The sequence below is a fragment of the Rattus norvegicus genome, chromosome 12, assembly GCF_021556685.1.
Source record: "Rattus norvegicus strain SHRSP/BbbUtx chromosome 12, alternate assembly SHRSP_T2T, whole genome shotgun sequence".
In the NCBI taxonomy this organism is placed as follows: Eukaryota; Metazoa; Chordata; class Mammalia; order Rodentia; family Muridae; genus Rattus; species Rattus norvegicus.
The window spans coordinates 39801397-39819211 of record NC_141545.1 but is presented as its reverse complement, the minus strand read 5'-3'; the positions used below and the strand labels follow the sequence as shown (position 1 = coordinate 39819211).

The 17815-nt window shown below is 46.5% G+C and overlaps 1 protein-coding gene across 3 annotated transcripts in view; it reads left to right on the top strand.

Annotated features, from left to right (window-relative positions):
* The window catches only part of Kntc1 (kinetochore associated 1), a 70509-nt gene extending 63615 nt beyond the window's left edge, over window positions 1–6894 (top strand). For all 3 annotated transcript variants that reach the window (NM_001107140.2, NM_001437346.1, XM_087578429.1), the window contains 7 exon segments: window positions 514–568; window positions 770–833; window positions 2470–2599; window positions 3283–3372; window positions 3849–3994; window positions 4651–4741; window positions 6692–6894. In NM_001107140.2, the coding sequence (NP_001100610.1) occupies window positions 514–568; window positions 770–833; window positions 2470–2599; window positions 3283–3372; window positions 3849–3994; window positions 4651–4741; window positions 6692–6709 (594 nt within the window). In that variant the 3' untranslated portion in view covers window positions 6710–6894.
* The last annotated feature ends 10921 nt before the right edge of the window (window positions 6895–17815 follow it).

The window sequence follows — 17815 nt, the reverse complement described above, 5'->3', positions numbered from 1 at the left end:
CCCTTGGTTCCCATAGGGCTACACTAGGAGCCCAGCACCCTGCAGGCCCCATAATTTTTGCTCCAGTCCCATATACGAGAAGGCATTCTGCTCAAGTGCCACATATCAATTGATTTCGTTTTTATTACATGTTTATATTAGTGTGTGTGTGTGTGTGCGCGCGCGCGCGCACGCGCCACATTGAGAGACTAGCATTCGGACAACTTATGGGAGGCAGTTCTCACCTTCTACCATACAGGTCCCTAGGTTCAAACTCAGCTCAGCTCAGCTCAGCTCGCTTGACCACAGGCACCGTTACCCACCGAGCCAGCTCACCAGTGCATTTTAAGTCAACTCTAGGTTACTCTTAACACCTAACCCTGTATTGCTGTATCAATAGTTGTCATACAGCCTCATGTAGGAATCATGCTCAATACAGGCGTGTGATTTTAGTCCTAGCATCCAGTTCTGTGACTGGGATATAGAGTTTCTAGTATCCTAGACGAGGACTCCTCAGGGGCCATATTTCCACAGGTTCCCTACTTCAGCAAAGCTTGGCAGCGTGTAATCCAGATCCCTCTGCTCTCAGGTAAGCCTGGAGCCTCTGAACACCCACAATAGCAGGTTGGGGTTGTTTTGTGTTGAGGCGGGGTTTTGCACGATAGCCCAGGCTAGCTTTAAACAGCTTCAGCCTCCCAAGGGCTGGGATTATAGGCTGAGCCGCCATGCATGGCTGACAATAGCATTCTGATGTTTGCGTGCTCATGGGTTTGTTACCTTTTCTCTTCAGCTTCCTGTCCTTTAAGGCCCAGTCAGTTAGCAGACTGTTGTGAGAGTCTCGTCGCCATCCTTGAGTGAGTAGACTTGTGCTCTCTTACCAAGAAAGTGAGACTTGTCGCTTTGACGTTACCTTCCTGTGGGCACCTTAGAACACAATGGCCGTGTATCCATGGTTACTTCCAAGGCGCCAGTCATGTCCTGTCCACCACCATTTTTCATGTTGTTCTCTGTTTTGTTTTGACACAGGGTCTCATATAGCCCTGGCTGGCCTTGAACCTGCCATGTGCTGAGACTCTTGATCCTCCTGCCTCTACCTCTGGAGAGCTGGGATTATAGATGTTCACACACAGCTTCAGAAACTCTTTTATTTTGTTTTAAGAAAAGGTCTCACGTAGCACAAGCAGGCCTCAGAATCTATGCGCTTTAATTCTTTTAATTCTTTACCTTTAATTCTTCTGTCTCCAGCTCTCGGATGCTGGTATCACAGGCTTGTGCTGTCACGCCCAGTTCTGTGTACTGCTTTGTGCATTCTAGGCAAGCGCTGGACCAACCGAGCCTCATTCCTAGCCCCAGAAACAGTTGTGAAGTCTCAGACTGTGTAACATTTTCTCTTTTAGATTGCATTTATTTTATTTATTTATTTAATTACACTGTCACTGTCTTCAGACACACCAGAAGAGGGCATCGGATCCCATTACAGATGGCTGTGAGCAGCCAGTGCTCTAACCGCTGAGCCATCCCTCCAGCCCTACATACTATTCTTGAGTAGCATGAGTTAATCGCATGCCCTCCCATCTTTGCCCATCACAGCACATTGTGTGTGCTACCTGCCGCCCATTGGTGACTTGGTGGCTCTCACAGCCCTTGTGTCCCAAGTAAGCCTTCTAGTTACTGTCACTAATATTTTACCATGCCTCGTTTATAGAGTGAACCTTTGATATCACACATGGATAAACCGTTTGTTATAGCAAACGTGTGCATAAGGAAATGGGTTTGAGGAGAATCCACAGTTACAGGTGTGCAGGAGGAAGTCTCAGCATAGAATCCCCACAAATAAGAGAGGGGCGACTATGGTGTCTTTTCTTAAGGGACCTAAGCTAATATTTACTTTCATTAAATGCACCTATTGTTTTTGCAATGCCCACTTTCCACATGTACTGAAACATTCTCTCCTAAATCTCCTCAGGGGCGCCTGAGGTAAGTGTAAGTTTAAGGCGCCTCTCCTTGCTAAGTCCTACAGTGTGGTCAGTGGCTCCTGGGCGTCTAGGAATTTTGCTCGTTTTGGTTGTCCCACACCGCCCCCAGACAGGGTTTCTCTGTATAGTCCTGGCTGACCTAGAACTTGATCTGTAAACCAGGCTGTCCTCAAACGCAGAAATCTCCCTGCCTTTGCCTCTGTGTGTGGGATTAAAAGTGTGTGCCAACATGCCCCGCTTGAGCATCTAAAAATTTATCTTAATGCATCTGCAGATGTCTAGACACAGCGCTCACGGCAGACAGCAGTCTATGTCCTAGAGGAAGATTCTTTTTTTTTCCAATGTGGAATGCTCTCAAAGGCTCCTTCCTTATTAGTAAGAATGTGCTGTGTGCCAGCGCATAGGCACTTAAAGTAATTGGCAGTGGACGGGAAACATCTGTGGGAATGGAGAAAGGCTAATGTAGTCTAGTAAATCTGCCAAGCCATTAACTAATCCTTCCACCCTCTCAAAGATGTCCAGTTTCAGATGACCTCGACATGATGGGCGTCGCCAAGCAGTATGTCCAGTTAGAGCTTCCTGCTTTTGCACTGACCTGTCTGACGCTCATGCCCCACTCTGAAAAAAGACATCAGCAGATCAAGGTACCTTGTTGGTTGTTCCTCTATGGCTGCCAATACATACTGCTTGTCCCTCAGAAGAGGGCATTTTCGTTTCACCAAACCCATAAAGCAGGGATACTCAGTGCGGGTGAGGCAGGTGAGTGGGAAGAAACAAGGTTGACTGAAGTGCAGCTGCGGGATGTCTTAAAGTGCGTTTGGCCATTATTCTGTTTTCTGTGAGAAACGGACTTTCTTGACAGAGCACAGCGAATGGAGAAAAACGGTGTTTTAGCGGGCTGTCCTCCGCAGCTGCGGCCTTGTCTTTGCCCTCTTTCATCACAGCACTCAGGAGGCAGAGGCTGCTGGGTCTCGGTTCCCGCCCAGCCAGGGCTGCATAGTTAGGCCTTTCTTTTCTCACCGAAAAGAAAAGTGTGTGTGTGTGTGTGTGTGTGTGTGTGTGTGTGTGTGTGGTAAGACAGAGGCTGTTGTGGGCCTTGCGGGGAAGGTCCCTAGGTAGGGGGTTGGTAATCAGATTGAGCAAGAGGAGGAGGGTGTTTAGGGTTTTTGGTTTGCGTTGGGTTGGTTTGGTTTGGGCAGACACTCTACCAAGTGGGTTCATGCCCAGCTCCCAGATTACCTTACAGAAGTTTTATAAGCCTCCCAGACTTAACAGCACAGCAATCACTATAACGCTTTTGATTTATGTGTTTTTTTTTTTTTTCTAGAATTTCCTGAATTCATGTGATGCTCAGATCATTTTACAGCAATTGGAGGAGCATATGAACGCTGGCCAGTTAGCAGGGCTTTCACAGCAGGTCAGGACAGTTCCACTTCAGCTCTGCTCCGTCTGATCACGGAAGGTCATTCTTATCCCCCAAACAGTATTCTTTCACTCTGAGTTAAGGGCTTAGTTTTTTCAGTCAGGTGGCTGGCCGGGTTTGGGTCTTAGTGGTAGAGCACTCCCCTGACGTACTCAAGAACCCGGGTTCCGTCCCAGCATCACAGGAGAGTGTAGGAGACAGGTGCTTCGCTCTCTTGTTCGCTGTTGTGCCCACTGGAGAATTGTACCCATAAGTACTGGTAATTAGATCCTCTTCCTCATTAAAAATAAAACCCAGGCACATAACACAGTAGGTTTCTCTCTGTGTGCTGTGCTAGGCCACACCCTCCCACCCAGAGGCTTAATCCCAGAGCTCCAATAATTCAATTTCTGACTGTCAGAAATGTGTGTTTCAGCCAAGGACTTAGAATTAAACACATTTTTAATATAACGATTACTGTCATTCCTTAGATTAGAAGTCTGGTTCTGAATCATGTCGTAAATAAGAAGGAATTTGGGATTTTGGCAAAGACAAAGTATTTTCAGTTGTTGAAACGGCACGTGATCAACACCGACAACGTCACTGAGTTGGTAAACTATTTAGCAAATGACTTGAGGTGAGTTCCTATGGGAGGAGCCTCGGTCTACTGTAGAGTTTCCTTAGGATGTGTCTCCATTCTGGAGAGAGACGGCCATTATTAAGCTGTGTGGTCGAAGCTGCCTATTGAGCCGTGGCATTCCTACATTCCCTGGAGTTCAGGTTCCTCAGCTTGGAACCTTGGGGCATGGGTCTGTCATCCGGTCATTAAAGAAGCTGTCTCGTAGTCCCGCTCTGAACCCTAATTACAACCTGACTCCTTAGGTGCTTGCCTGGAACGTTGCTGGTGTTACATAAGCCGTGGTTCTTGCTAAGCTCGGTTAGCTGACTTTCTACGCCCACAAGGGAAGAAGCAGTAAGCTGCTTCAGCGGAGCCAAGGAAGGGAAGTGTAGTCAGAGGCAGTGCCATGGCTCTGTCCTCCGGCTGGTCATGCCAGGGTGCCCTGTCCCTCCACACACCGTGACTCTAGCTGTTCATCCTCAGACCCAGTCATGAGTGCATTGTCTTTCTGAGTGAGTGATAATTTTAGTTGCAGTTGATCCGTATAATAGACTTTATCTACGTGAAGAATACAGCTTGTATGTTTTGACATCGGTCTACACTGCTGAGGTCATCGCCCCAGGAATCTCTGGCAGGGTCTCCTCACGCCTGCCTTGTTCTTTCTGGTTCCACAGTTTGGATGAAGCATCATCTCTGATAACTGAGTATTCAAAGCATTGTGGGAAGCCTGTGCCAGCAGACACAGCTCCCTCTGAGATCCTGAAGGTAAGCCAGCTGATGACCGCTTCAGGTCGGATCTGAGACCATTTACATACTTTTAAGTTAAGTGTGTGTGTGTGTGTGTGTGTGTGTGTGTGTGTGTGTCTGTATGTGTATGTCTCTGTGTGTGTGTGTGTGTCTGTATGTGTATGTCTCTGTGTGTCTGTATGTGTATGTCTGTGTGTGTGTGTGTGTGTGTGTGTGTGTGTGTGTGTGTGTGTGTGTATGTCTCTGTGTGTGGCACACGCACAAGAGCACACATTTAGAGGACAGTCCTTCCACCGTGGATTCTGGGGATCAGGTTAGATTGTCAGGCCAGCACCTTTCCGTGCTGAGCACCTTGCCAGCCCTGCCGTTTCTCCTCTGGTCTTTCATTTGGCAGCAGTGAGTGTGACTGTTTGCACACTCACTGAGCACTGTGGGCTTCCTTCTGAGCACTGTGCTATGCCAGCCTCACAGTGCATTTGCACACACCTGCATGGCCTTCATATGTCACCCATACGTCACCCAGTGTGGTAAAAGACACAAGAAGCATGACCATGCTGTCAGTGACGTGCACGGTTAAAAACATCATTTATGATCACGATCACCTTTTGTTTTTTGGTTTTGTGTTTTTGTCCGAGACAGGGTCTTACTTATTAAGAGATCCCCCTGCCTCTGCCTCCTGAGTACTGGGATTAAAGGCATGCGCCACCATAGCCAGTGTCGTTGTCAACTCCTATGTGCACATAGTTTTCTGTGCTCCTTTTGATCCGCTGACACCAGCACCCCCAAAGCATGAGCCATGGGTTGTACCGGGATATTAGAGCAACCATGATGTCACTGAAGCCCATAGGCTAAGTGACCTGCCTGAGTCATTTGCTGCCTAATGGCCCCGCTGTGACTGGATCCCCAGGGCCTCTTGGCACACCACAGTGCACTGTATTTAGTTACCGTCCATAAAGACCTCGCTGTGTTCGTGTTGGTCAGCCGTGCTCTGTGACTGTGTTGGTTAGCCATTGTTGGACAGACACAAAGGAGCAAGCCTTGCTTTGGCACCTCTTCCGATTGCAGTCCATGGCTACTGAATTCTCAGCCTGTGGCAAGACAGAGCATGACGTCACCAAGCTGCTGGTCTCTAGTCCTGGAGCATCAGGGGCGGGAACACCTGTCAAGGCACAGCCTCCACGAGCCAGGCCCTCTAACCCAGGCCAGCTCTGACTGTCACCCCCTCCCAGGGGTGCCAGCAAACTGACTTCAGTCACTGTTGAGCAGTGCCACCAGGTGGACATCGATGACACCCATGCTGACATCATGACAGCAGATTTAACTTTAAAACAAAGAGACTATCCAGACAACTTTGCAACCCTTAAAGTTTGTTTCTCTCTAGTTGTACCTGTCACACGCTAGGTGCTTTTATAGGTGTATTTTAACCCCGTGGCTGAGCCTCATGCTCTGTTTTCAAAACTGAGGCGGGGCTGGGAAGATGGCTTAGCAGGGAAGAGCAGCTGCTGCCAGGCCTGATTATGGGAGCCTGATCCCCAAGACCCATGGGGGGGGGGGGGAGAGCTGTCCACAAGGCTCTCACCACACTCATACACTCACACACACTCACACACCACACATTCACACACCACACACACAGCACACATGCACACTCACATCACACACCACCCACACACCATACACGCACACTCACATCACACACCACCCACACACACTTACACATGCACACTCACATCACACATTCACACACCACACACACACCACACACGCACACTCACATCATACATGCACACACACAGAGACACACTCATACCACACACACCACACTCACAACACACATGCACTTACACTCACATCACACACATACTCACGTGCACTCAAACCACACACCCACACACACAACGTAGCTGTGATGATGGTGACAGTGGCGCTGACGCTCGCTCATGAGTTACGCTTCTGTTTCCCCCTTAGACATTCCTTGGATCGTAGTCAAACAAACAAGTTTTTGAAACCAAGAGGAAGGTCGGAGTCTGCTGCTAATTAATCATATTTATTGTAGTGTACAAATTGTGCAATCTGTATTTTGTTATCCTGCAAGGAATAAATAAAACTTCAATATTGACATGGCTGACCTGAATATCTCACAGGGTTTGTTAATAAATATTTTGATGTTGGTTTCTTGTGTAATTTGTAGGGCTTTTGTTGTGGAATTTTGGGTGGTGGTGGAGGTTGCACCACCACTGCCTGGCCCCTCGTGTATTTTGTAGGTTTTTTGTTGTTTGTTTGGTTTTTGGGTTTTGGTTTTTTTTTTTTCAATATACATGAAGAAAACAAAATGCAAAAATAGTTCACTTTCAGGGACCAGAGAGGACTCTCCAGCAGTTGGGAACACTGAAGGCTTCCAGGAGACCTAGCTCAGGCCCCAGCACCCATCTGGGAGCTCACAACTTAAAAAAATCCAGTTCCGAGGTTGCATTCTCTTCTGGCTGCATGGGTACCAGGCATGTACATGTTCATGTACATATGTATATGCAGGCAAAACACTGGGGCAGTTAAAGATGAAGAACCTCCCTGTCCCTCTTGAAAAACAACCCTGTATTTCAGTGCCTATTTCCTCCATATGTCAAAATCCTGCCTTGGTTTGGGGTGATGGCTCCCTTGGTAAAGTCCTTGCCATGCAAACATGAGAGACTGAATTCAGACCCCAGCACCTACATTAGAAGCCCAGCTCTGGGGCTGGAGAGATGGCTCAGCGGTTAAGAGCACCTGACTGCTCTTCCAGAGGTCCTGAGTTCAATTCCCAGCAACCACATGGTGGCTCACAACCATCTGTAATGGGATCCGATGCCCTCTTCTGGTGTGTCTGAAGACGGCTACAATGTACTCATATATAATAAATGAATAAATCTTAAAAAAAAAAAAAAAAAGAAGCCCAGCTCTGTGGCTTGTGCTTGTTACAGAAGGATCCCTAGTCAGCCATTCTAGGAAATGGTGTGCTTCAGGCTCAGTGAGGGGCTGTGCCGAAAATGTAGATGGAAAGCAGTTCTACTACGTTCCTATACTCTCACCCTGATCCCTTCCAACCCCAACACTAGGTAGGAAGGAAGGAGGTGAGAGGGGGAACCGGAAGGAAGGAGGTGAGAGGGGGAACCGGAAGGAAGGAGGTGAGAGGGGGAACCGGAAGGAAGGAGGTGAGAGGGGGAACCGGAAGGAAGGAGGTGAGGGGGGAACCGGAAGGAAGGAGGTGAGAGGGGGAACCGGGCAAAGACCTCTGTAGAGCTTCCTGCTGATGAGAGGCAACGAGTTCGTTGGGGAGAGTCCAGTCTTTGTTGCCAGGGTTTCTCCCACTTCTTTTCATCTCTTTGCTCACTAACACTCCACAAACCGCAGCAACAGCGAGCGTCTGCAGCTGGCAAAGATCACGCCCCGCTAGTGCACGAGGCGGATCACAATCACCTCCTGTGAGGCAGCCGCTCACCCCACACCTGGTATTAAAACAAAAATGTATTCACGTAGCATAACTGGGCTTTTAAAGAAACCAAACTTCTCACTACACATGGTAGTAAATAAGCTATCTCCTTAAGAGTATTCTCAGCCAGTATTTTATATAATTTTAGACAATCAATTGCCTTACAAGACGGAAGACACCTGGTGTGCTAGACAGGAAAAGGGTTGAATGCCAGGCATTGCCTACAAGGGCTGGAGAGATGGCTCAGTGATCGAGGCATTCCCAGATGAGGTGTCTGTCCCACCACCTGGATGGTGGGGTCTACATAAAATGCTTGGCTATCTAGAGGTTGGGATCAAGCTTCCTGACACAGGGAAACTCGGGAGCTGCCGATGGCCCTTACAAAATGGCACTTGTGCATTCCCACCCTGTGGCATCTCCAGCACCTGTCATCCTTTTCAAGATGCAACTGCTTGCCTGCAGGTTTGCTGCCCACTCCCTGGACCAGTGCCCGGTGCCACTCCTGAAGAGAATTCTCTCATCCCTTGGGGATCTTAGGTCTATGTTTCAAAGTATATTCTTGTCGACTTAAGAGACATTGACAAAGCAACATTGTGAAGACTTTTAGGATAAATAAAAGACTTTCTTTTTTAAGTATTTGAAAAATGTATACAGAATAATAACCCTGAAGGGTTATATACCATAGGGCTGGTGAGAGTGTCATTGTGTAACCCTAGAACTCACTGTTAAGACCTTGTTTCCCTTATACCCACAAAGATCCTCTTGCCCCTCTCCGAAATGCTGAGAATAAAGGCGCACAGCACCACACCTGGCCAATAAAGTTCTTATTTTTTTTTTAATGGACTGTTGTTTCTTTCCCTTGTCTTTAGTCACATTACCTGGCTGACCCTAGCTGTGTATCTCAATATGGCTTCAACCTTATGGTTTTCCTGCCTCTGCCTCCCCTACCCATGGTAAAGTTACTTTTTTTTTTTTTTAAAAAGATTTATTTATTTTATAAGTACACTGCTGCTGTCTTCAGACACACCAGAAAAGGGAACCGGATCCCATTACAGATGGCTGTGAGGCACCATGTGGTTGCTGGGAATTGAACTCAGGACCTCTGGAAGAGCAGTCAGTGCTCTTAACCACTGAGCCGTCTCTCCAGCCCGTAAAGTTACTTTTTAAAGCATTGGGACAGAGCTGGTGAGTTTGCTAAACAGATAAGGCAGCTGCCAAAGCCTGAGTTTAACCCACAGGATAGAAGTTCAAGGTCATCTTTGTCCGATATGAGACTATCTAAAAAGTAGAATGAAAATTGTTTTTAGCTGAGCATGGAGACTGTGCCCTTAATCCAAATATCAGGGAGATCAGTGCAGGAAGAGCCTTAAAAAAAAAAAAAATGGGCCAGTCAAGAATATATAGCCCTGGGGCTGGGGATTTAGCTCAGTGGTAGAGCGCTTACCCAGGAAGCGCAAGGCCCTGGGTTCGGTCCCCAGCTCCGAAAAAAAGAACCACAAAAAAAAAAAAAAAAAAAAGAATATATAGCCCTCCCTAGCATGTTCCAGGCTCTAGAGTCAATTTCTGGTACTGTTGGTCTCCAGGTTGTATTTTTTATATTTATTTATTTATTTATTTATTTATTTATTTATATAAGTACACTGTAGCTGTCTTCAGACACACCAGAAGAGGGCATTAGATCTCTTTACAGATGGTTGTGAGCCACCATGTGGTTGCTGGGAATTGAACTCATGACCTTTGGAAGAGCAGTCGGGTGCTCTTATCCACTGAGCCATCTCTCCAGCCCCAGGGTGTATTTTTTTTACCCTCTAAATTTACCTCAAAAACAAAAGTCAGGTGGAACTCGAGCTTCTGGGGAATAGAACATGCATACTTCGTGCTGTTCCTCTAAGTACAACTGTAAGCTCTCCACATGAAACAGAGCCGGAGAAATACAACTGGCCAAGGACCACAGAGCACTACACACTCATTGGTGGCATCTTGCTACGTAGCCCTGGGTTTTCTTTACAAACACCAATGAGCGCTGCTGGGGAAAATCCCAGCGAAAGGCGCTCTCTGAAGCCAAGGTAACCAGGGCAGAAGCAGCCTGATGCGATGTCTGTGTTTGTCCAGGCACAGGGAGAAGCGTAGCACCACCCCAGCAAAACATCTGGCGGTATGCTTGAAATGGGCGAGTCACATGTGAGTAAAACTGAAAGTCTGAGTGACATTGGCGGGAAGACTACAGGAGAATCTACTGGCTGCTCTGAGAGAATTATTTCAGTCTGTTCGATGTTAGTATCAACTTCCCGCAAAGAATGTTCATTTAGCAGAGCGGTGTACACTTTTAATCCTAGCATCCCAGAGGCAGGCAGATGTCTGTGAGTTCAAGTCCAGCCTGGTCTACAGAGTTCCAGACTAGCCAGGGATCCACAGAGAAACGCTCTCTCAAAGGGGCAAAATGTGGGGCTGGAGAGATGGCTCAGCGGTTAGAGCACTGACTGCTCTTCCAGAGGTCCTGAGTTCAATTCCCAGCAACCACATGGTGGCTCACAACCATCTGTAATGGGATCTGATACCCTCTTCTGGTGTGTCTGAAGACAGCTGCAGTGTACTTATATATAATAAATTTTTAAAAAAAGGGGGGGGGATGTTCTTTTGGTTGATTTTAGCCCTGGCTGGCCTGAAGGTCTCTTGTCTCTGCCGTCTACCTGCTGAGATTATGGAGAGCATGAGCCATGGCTGTTATTATGTGTTATGTGTATTATATACTCCAGGTTGTCCTGGAGTCCATCTTCCTCCTGCATCTAGGGTTATAGGTGTGCACCACCAGACGCAGCCAGTGTGCTTTTATTTTGCAGAAGGAAACGTATATTTCCTTCAAGAAGTAGTCAGTGATAATGCATTTCATACATGCTCGGCAGTGCATGGAGTGAGCGAACAGTCAAGGCAGCAGACACCAATACACCAGTAGCACCTCAGGATACAGATATAAGTTTTTATACATAAAAATATTTTTCATATCATGTGTTTATAGATATTTCATCAGAGAAAAAAATAGCAACCAAGCATTTTTTTAAGATTTAATGTAAGTTTTGTGTGTGTGTATGTGTGTTTGTGTGTGTGTGTGTGCATGCGTGTGCATGCATGTGCACAAATGTCTTAGAAGCCAGGGGAGAGTGTTGGATCCTCTGGAACTGCAGTTAAAAGTGGTTGCGAGCCATATGGGCTGCTGAGAATGAAATCTGCTTGTGCTCCTCACTGCTGAACCGTCTCTCCAACCCCTACTATACACCATTGTTTTGTTTTTGAGACAGTTTCTCTAGGATAGCCTCGCACTCAGGAGACAGCGGGAGTGCTGGGATTAAAGGCATGCACTAACGAACCTGACCTACTTAGTCTTTCTTATTTGCAGGAAGGGTCTCAAACTCCCTATGGTTTCCAGGCAATGATCCTTAGATTCTCAAGGGTTGGGATGACAGGCATGGGCCACTGTGCCCAGTTCAAAGTATTGTTTCCAGCAGCTGGCTGTTCTGTCACTGGGACTGTAAAAAGGCCACAGGCTTGAGAGCCAGGCATGCTCAGGTTACATGACAGCTTCCAACTGTAGGCATATTAACTAGACTGGTTTGTTCAAGATTCCTGAGTACATTCCTATACTCCCAAGACCCGGGTTTACCAACATGTCCCACTGCACTAATAGTGTTCTGTCCTGGTTTGTTTTTTAAATGCTAGCCTGGCATGGTAGGTCATGCAGTGAGGTCATGGGCAGTGGAGGCAGGAGAATCAGGAATTCAAGAGTTTGAGGTTTGTGTAGACTACTTGAGACCCTTTCTCAAATATGTGTACACACACACACACACACACACACACACACACAGAGAGAGAGAGAGAGAGAGAGAGAGAGAGAGAGAGAGAGAGAGAGAGAAGGCTCAGCAGATAAAAGCACTTACCCATAAACCTAATGACCTGAGTTGGAGCCTCAGGTCCTACACATGGTGGAAAGAGAGAACCAACCCCTATAAACTGACCTCTGACCTCCACATGTGCTCTTCTCCTAAATAAATGAATGAATTTAATTTTAAAATATATATTTATGGGCCTGAGAGATGGCTCAGTAGTTAAGAGCTCAGTGGTTAAGAGTTCTTCCAGAGGTCCTGAGTTAAATTCCAGCAACCACATGGTGGCTCACAACCATCTGTAATGGGATCTGATGCCCTCTTCTGGTGTGTCTGAAGACAGCTACAGTGTATTCATAGACATTAAGTAATATTTTATTAAAAATATATATGTATTAGTAATTGCATTTTAACCAACTACAAGGCTGAAACCACAGGCATGCTGTTGTGTACTTGGTTACAAATGCACACACACCCCAAGGCATCACACGGTGGCACTAGAACCTCACAGATGGAAATCATTTGCTGGCTTTGTGGAACTTGAAGCTCAGCCAATGGGATCTGGTTTCTAGGCTTCGCTCTGGTTCCCTCGGGCAGAATAGAATTCTGATAGGAAGGTTTGCCAGAGAAGTTCTGTTTCAGAACTCGGACGCACAGTTCCATAATCTTCATTGTTGCATCGATTATGACCTGACTGTATGTGGCTGTTTTTGTTAACCCATGTGTATCTTGTACAGTCACGGCTCTGCTATTTCCTTTGGCTACTGTAACATAAGCCGGACGCTGTCACTGCCTGCCTCGGGGCAGTTCCCTTACCATAAAACACTGATGCCAGCCGAGGAACGCAGCATCCATTCAAACCTGAAATGGGTTCTTTCCAGGACAGTGAACTACAGAAAGCCTTTTGTTTCACAGAGCTACTACAAAAGATCCATCCCGTCATCCTAACACTCAGACGGCAGGCATAGAAGGACTTGAGTCGAGGGCCAACCTGAGCTACGTAGCAAGTTTCAGACAAGCCAAGCATGCATAGTGAGACTCTATTTCAGAAAACCAAAACAAGAGTGGGCAAGGTGGCTCCGTGACTAAACATTCTTGCCTCTGAGCCTGTCAACCTGAGTTCAATCCTCAGCTGGAAGGAGAGAACCAGTCTCCATAAACCGTCGTGATCTCCACATTATGCTGTGGTGTGTATGTGTGTGTACGCGTGCGTGTGTGCGTGTGCACACACACACTACATATATATATATGTATATATATATATGCCTTAAATAACAATATATAAACACATAAAGAGCTTATGAAAGGTCAGTTTTTCCACTTTTGTTGTCAAGAATAAAAAAGAATTTACTTATTCTTTTAAAAACCCAAATAGTTCAGACACACACACACACACACACACACACACACACACCCAAATATTACAGGACATTCCCACCACTGTTGGTTGTCCACCAGAGCTTGGTGACAAAACACTATTGCTGAAGACACCAGACACTCAGGCCATGGGACATGGAGAAATCAAACTAGTGCTAAATAGGAAGTTTTCTTGCTCGTGACCCTTCATAGAACTAGAAGGTTTAGAAAGGTTGCTAAGCATGTAGATGTCATCAGTAATTTTACCCAGATATGAACACCATGGGCCACTCTGATGACCTGTATGTCCAGAGAGTCCCGTGTGTGTCATAGTGGCAGGATTGTCATGGAGGCAACCAACCACCTTATTCTTCGATTGAAGGCCTGATCCACAAGAGAAAGCGCAGGCCTAGTTCTGTACTTCTGACCGGGAACCCAGGGCTGGTGAATACACCAGGAGTGAACCTGTCTTAAGGTTTCATTGCAGGGGTTGGGGATTTAGCTCAGTGGTAGAGCGCTTGCCTAGCAAGCACAAGGCCCTGGGTTCGGTCCCCAGCTCCGGAAAAAAGAAAAAAGAAAAAAAGGTTTCATTGCTGTGAAGAGATGCCATGACCAAGGCAACGCTTTTAAGGACAACATTTAACTGGGGCTGGCTTACAGGTTCAGAGGTTCAGTTCATTATCATCATGGAAGGAAGCATGGCACTGTGCAGGGAGGTCTGGTGCTGGAGGAGTTGAGAGATCTACATCTTTATCCAAAGGAAGCCAGGAGCAAACTGTTCTCAGGCTGCTAGGAGGAGACTCACAAATCCTACACCCACAGTGACACACTTCCTCCAACAAGGCCACACCCACTCCAACAAGGCCACACCCACTCAACAAGGCCACACCCACTCAACAAGGCCACACCCACTCAACAAGGCCACACCCACTCAACAGGCCACACCCACTCAACAAGGCCACACCCACTCAACAAGGCCACACCTGCTAATAGTGCCACTCTCCTCCCGGCCAAGCATATTCAAACCACCACAGAACCTATTCTACTAAATGGACACTGTATCAGTCTGCCCTCTGAATTTGTATCTATATGCAGAAAATAAGTGTCAGCAGGGTGCTCAGCCTCAAATGGGACATTCATATCACCCTCTCTGCCAAGGCTCAGAAACCATTATAGATGAGGGGATGGAAAGACTGTAAGAGGCAGAGGGCGGGGAGGACCTGAGCAGAGCAGTGTCTTCCAGACAGGACTTCCGGGACTGCTGCAGTCATGAGCTCACAGAAGCTGTGATTGCCTGAACAGGATCAAACCAGTTAGCGTCTGTTTAAACACTTACAAAATTACCGAATTTTCAGCTACTCAATCTCAGGATAAAATGAGTCCTTAGATGGTTCACAGTCACAAGGACAAATGACAAGGGACAGAAAGTGGGAAGTTAGCACTGGCTGATTTTCAGGCAACATGTTGAGTGTTTGAGACTTATCCTTCTACGTGTCAATTGGAATGACGTCCCTAAGGTTTTTTTTTTTTCCCCGGAGCTGGGGACCGAACCCAGGGCCTTGCGCTTCCCAGGCAAGCGCTCTACCACTGAGCTAAATCCCCAACCTTTTTTTTTTTTTTTTTTTTTTTTTTGGTTTGTTTTTTTTTTTTTCCGGAGCTGGGGACCGAACCCAGGGCCTTGCGCTTCCTAGGTAAGCGCTCTACCACTGAGCTAAATCCCCAACCTTTTTTTTTTTTTGTTTGTTTGTTTGTTTGGTTGGTTGGTTGGTTTTTTTTTTTCGGAGCTGGGGACCGAACCCAGGGCCTTGCGCTTCCTAGGTAAGCGCTCTACCACTGAGCTAAATCCCCAGCCCCGTCCCTAAGGTTTTAATCCCTTGACCACCTGGAGTGGAGCATTGACTGATGGAGTATTCTTTCTCCCCTAGCGACAGAAAGCAGGACCCTATAAAGAAATAAGGTCTTACTACTGTTTTTCTTCAATGGAATCCATTGTCTGAGCTTCATAAATTGTATTCGTGTGATATGGCCTGCTTCTGCAGTGCGTGTGTGTGTGTGTGTGTGTGTGTGTGTGTGTGTGTGTGTGTGATGCTAGGGATGGAATCCTCAAATATTGAACATACTCTACAATACCAAGTAAGACCCACAGCCCCATTTGTTTGATTTCTTTCCTTAATTTAATTTTTCAACACTTACTTATTTTCATTTTATGCATTTGAATGCATTTGATGTATATTTTACATTTCACCTGCTCGTGGTGTCCAGTGACACAAGAAGAGGACATCAGATGCAGATCCTCTGGAACCGCAGTTAGACACAGTTGTGAGGTCTCGTGAGGGAACTGAATCCAGGTCTCCTATAAAAACCACAAGCGCGGGCTGGAGAGATGGCTCAGTGGTTAAGGGCACTGGCTGCTCTCCCAGAGATCCTGGGTTCAAATCCCAGCAACCACATGGTGGCTCACAAGCATCTGTAATGAGATCTGATACCCTCTTCTGGTGTGTCTGAGGACAGCTACAGTGTCATCACATGCATAAAGTAAATCTTTTTTAAAAAGAAGAACCACAAGTGTTCTTAACCCACGAGACATCTCTCCAGTCCATTACTTTTAATTTATGACTATGTATAAGCATTTGTGTGAGTGAGTACAGGTGTCCATAGAGGCCAGGAGAGGGCGTCAGATCCCTACGTTGTGAGGCGGCAATTGAACTTGCTAGGAACTGAACTTGCATCATCTGTTAAGAGCAATTTGCACTCTTTTTTTTTTTTAAACAAGAAGTTTACTTAAACAGCAAGATGCTTGACTTGAAGGGGAAACTATCTAAGATATAAATATCAATTATATATATATATATATATATAATTGTCCTTGGTTTTACAATGAAAAATGAAAAACATCAAAATTCTCCAGTCGAACAACGTACGCAAGGATTTTGTGTTGAAACATTGAGAGCAAAGTAACTTACTGGAATAGGAAGGTAAGAGCTGAATGGCCGTGCCACTAGCGGAGAAGGGGGATATTTTCACAGAACCAGTACTGTCCCCCAGACCGTCTCCATCTGAGGTCAACCAAACAGAACGTCGGCCATTTAGTTTAGAAAAAAGAAAAGAAGAAAAGAACAATATGCTTGTGCACACACACCAGTGGCTTATGTGCAATAAAGAAATGGGGACAGGGAGAGGAAAGAAGAGGGGAAACGATACTGTAGCCGTCAGGATGCAGGACCAATTTGTGGCTTTTTTTTTTTTTAATGGTTAAGGACTGCTTTGTTGGTGGCAGTTAATACACATCGATAAATATTGATCCCCAAAGAAGAGTTCAGTTACTCATCAGATTCCTGGTCCATCAAGCGTTGAATGAAACCGAACCATGTGAAGACTGGGATAACAACGTCAGTTCTGCTTCTTGGGAAATGCAGCCATGGCTGGCATACAGATGGCACAAGCTGTTTCACCAACCGTCAGCGCCATTGTGGCTCTGTAGAGGAGGGCATCAGATGCCCCGCCTTACAGATGAACTGGCATCCCGTTATCCTCCTTAAACGGCTCTTGTTTCTCTGGTACTTTGTTTTCAAAATGCCTTTATGAAGTGGTGCTGAGGGGTCTCTGGGCAATCTGACGAAGGTCCGCAGCATCTTAGCTCAGTCGTTTCCCACCCAATTTGTGGCTTTCTTTTTTTTTTTAAAGATTTATTTATTATATATAAGCACACTGTAACTCTCTTTGGACACACCAGAAGAGGGCATCAGATCCCATTACAGATGGTTGTGAGCCACCGTGTGGTTGCTGGGATTTGAACTCAGGACCTCTGGAAGAGCAGTCAGTGCTCTTAACCATTGAGCCATCTCTCCAGCCCCCAATTTGTGGCTTTCTAATTGAGAATGTATTCCTGGTCTGTAACAAAATCCTAGAGTAAAGTAGCAGGTTCCCTTTGCAGTAGGCACCTCCTGTCTGCTGCCGGAACACATCAGTCCTAGCTTCACCCTCCATTTCCACCCGTGCGTGTGTCTGTTTCCTGGATTGGTTGCCTGTCAAACCGGAATCTGCTCTGCCTCATTGACAAGCCCTGCCGTTCACAACAGGCTTTCATGAGTTTACCAAGTGGTGTGCGCCTCTTTTTTTTTTTTTCTTTCTTTCTTTTTTTTTTTTTTTTTTCCGGAGCTGGGGACTGAACCCAGGGCCTTGCGCTTGCTAGGCAAGCGCTCTACCACTGAGCTAAATCCCCAACCCCCATATTATTTCTTATTGCTTGCTAATGCTATTCAACTGACTTATTTGTTTTGTTTTTCTGAGACAGGGTTTCTCTATAGAGCCCTGGCTGTCCTACAACTCACTCTGTAGACCAGGCTGGCCTCAGATTCACAGAGACCTGCCTGCCTCTGCCTCCTGAGTCCT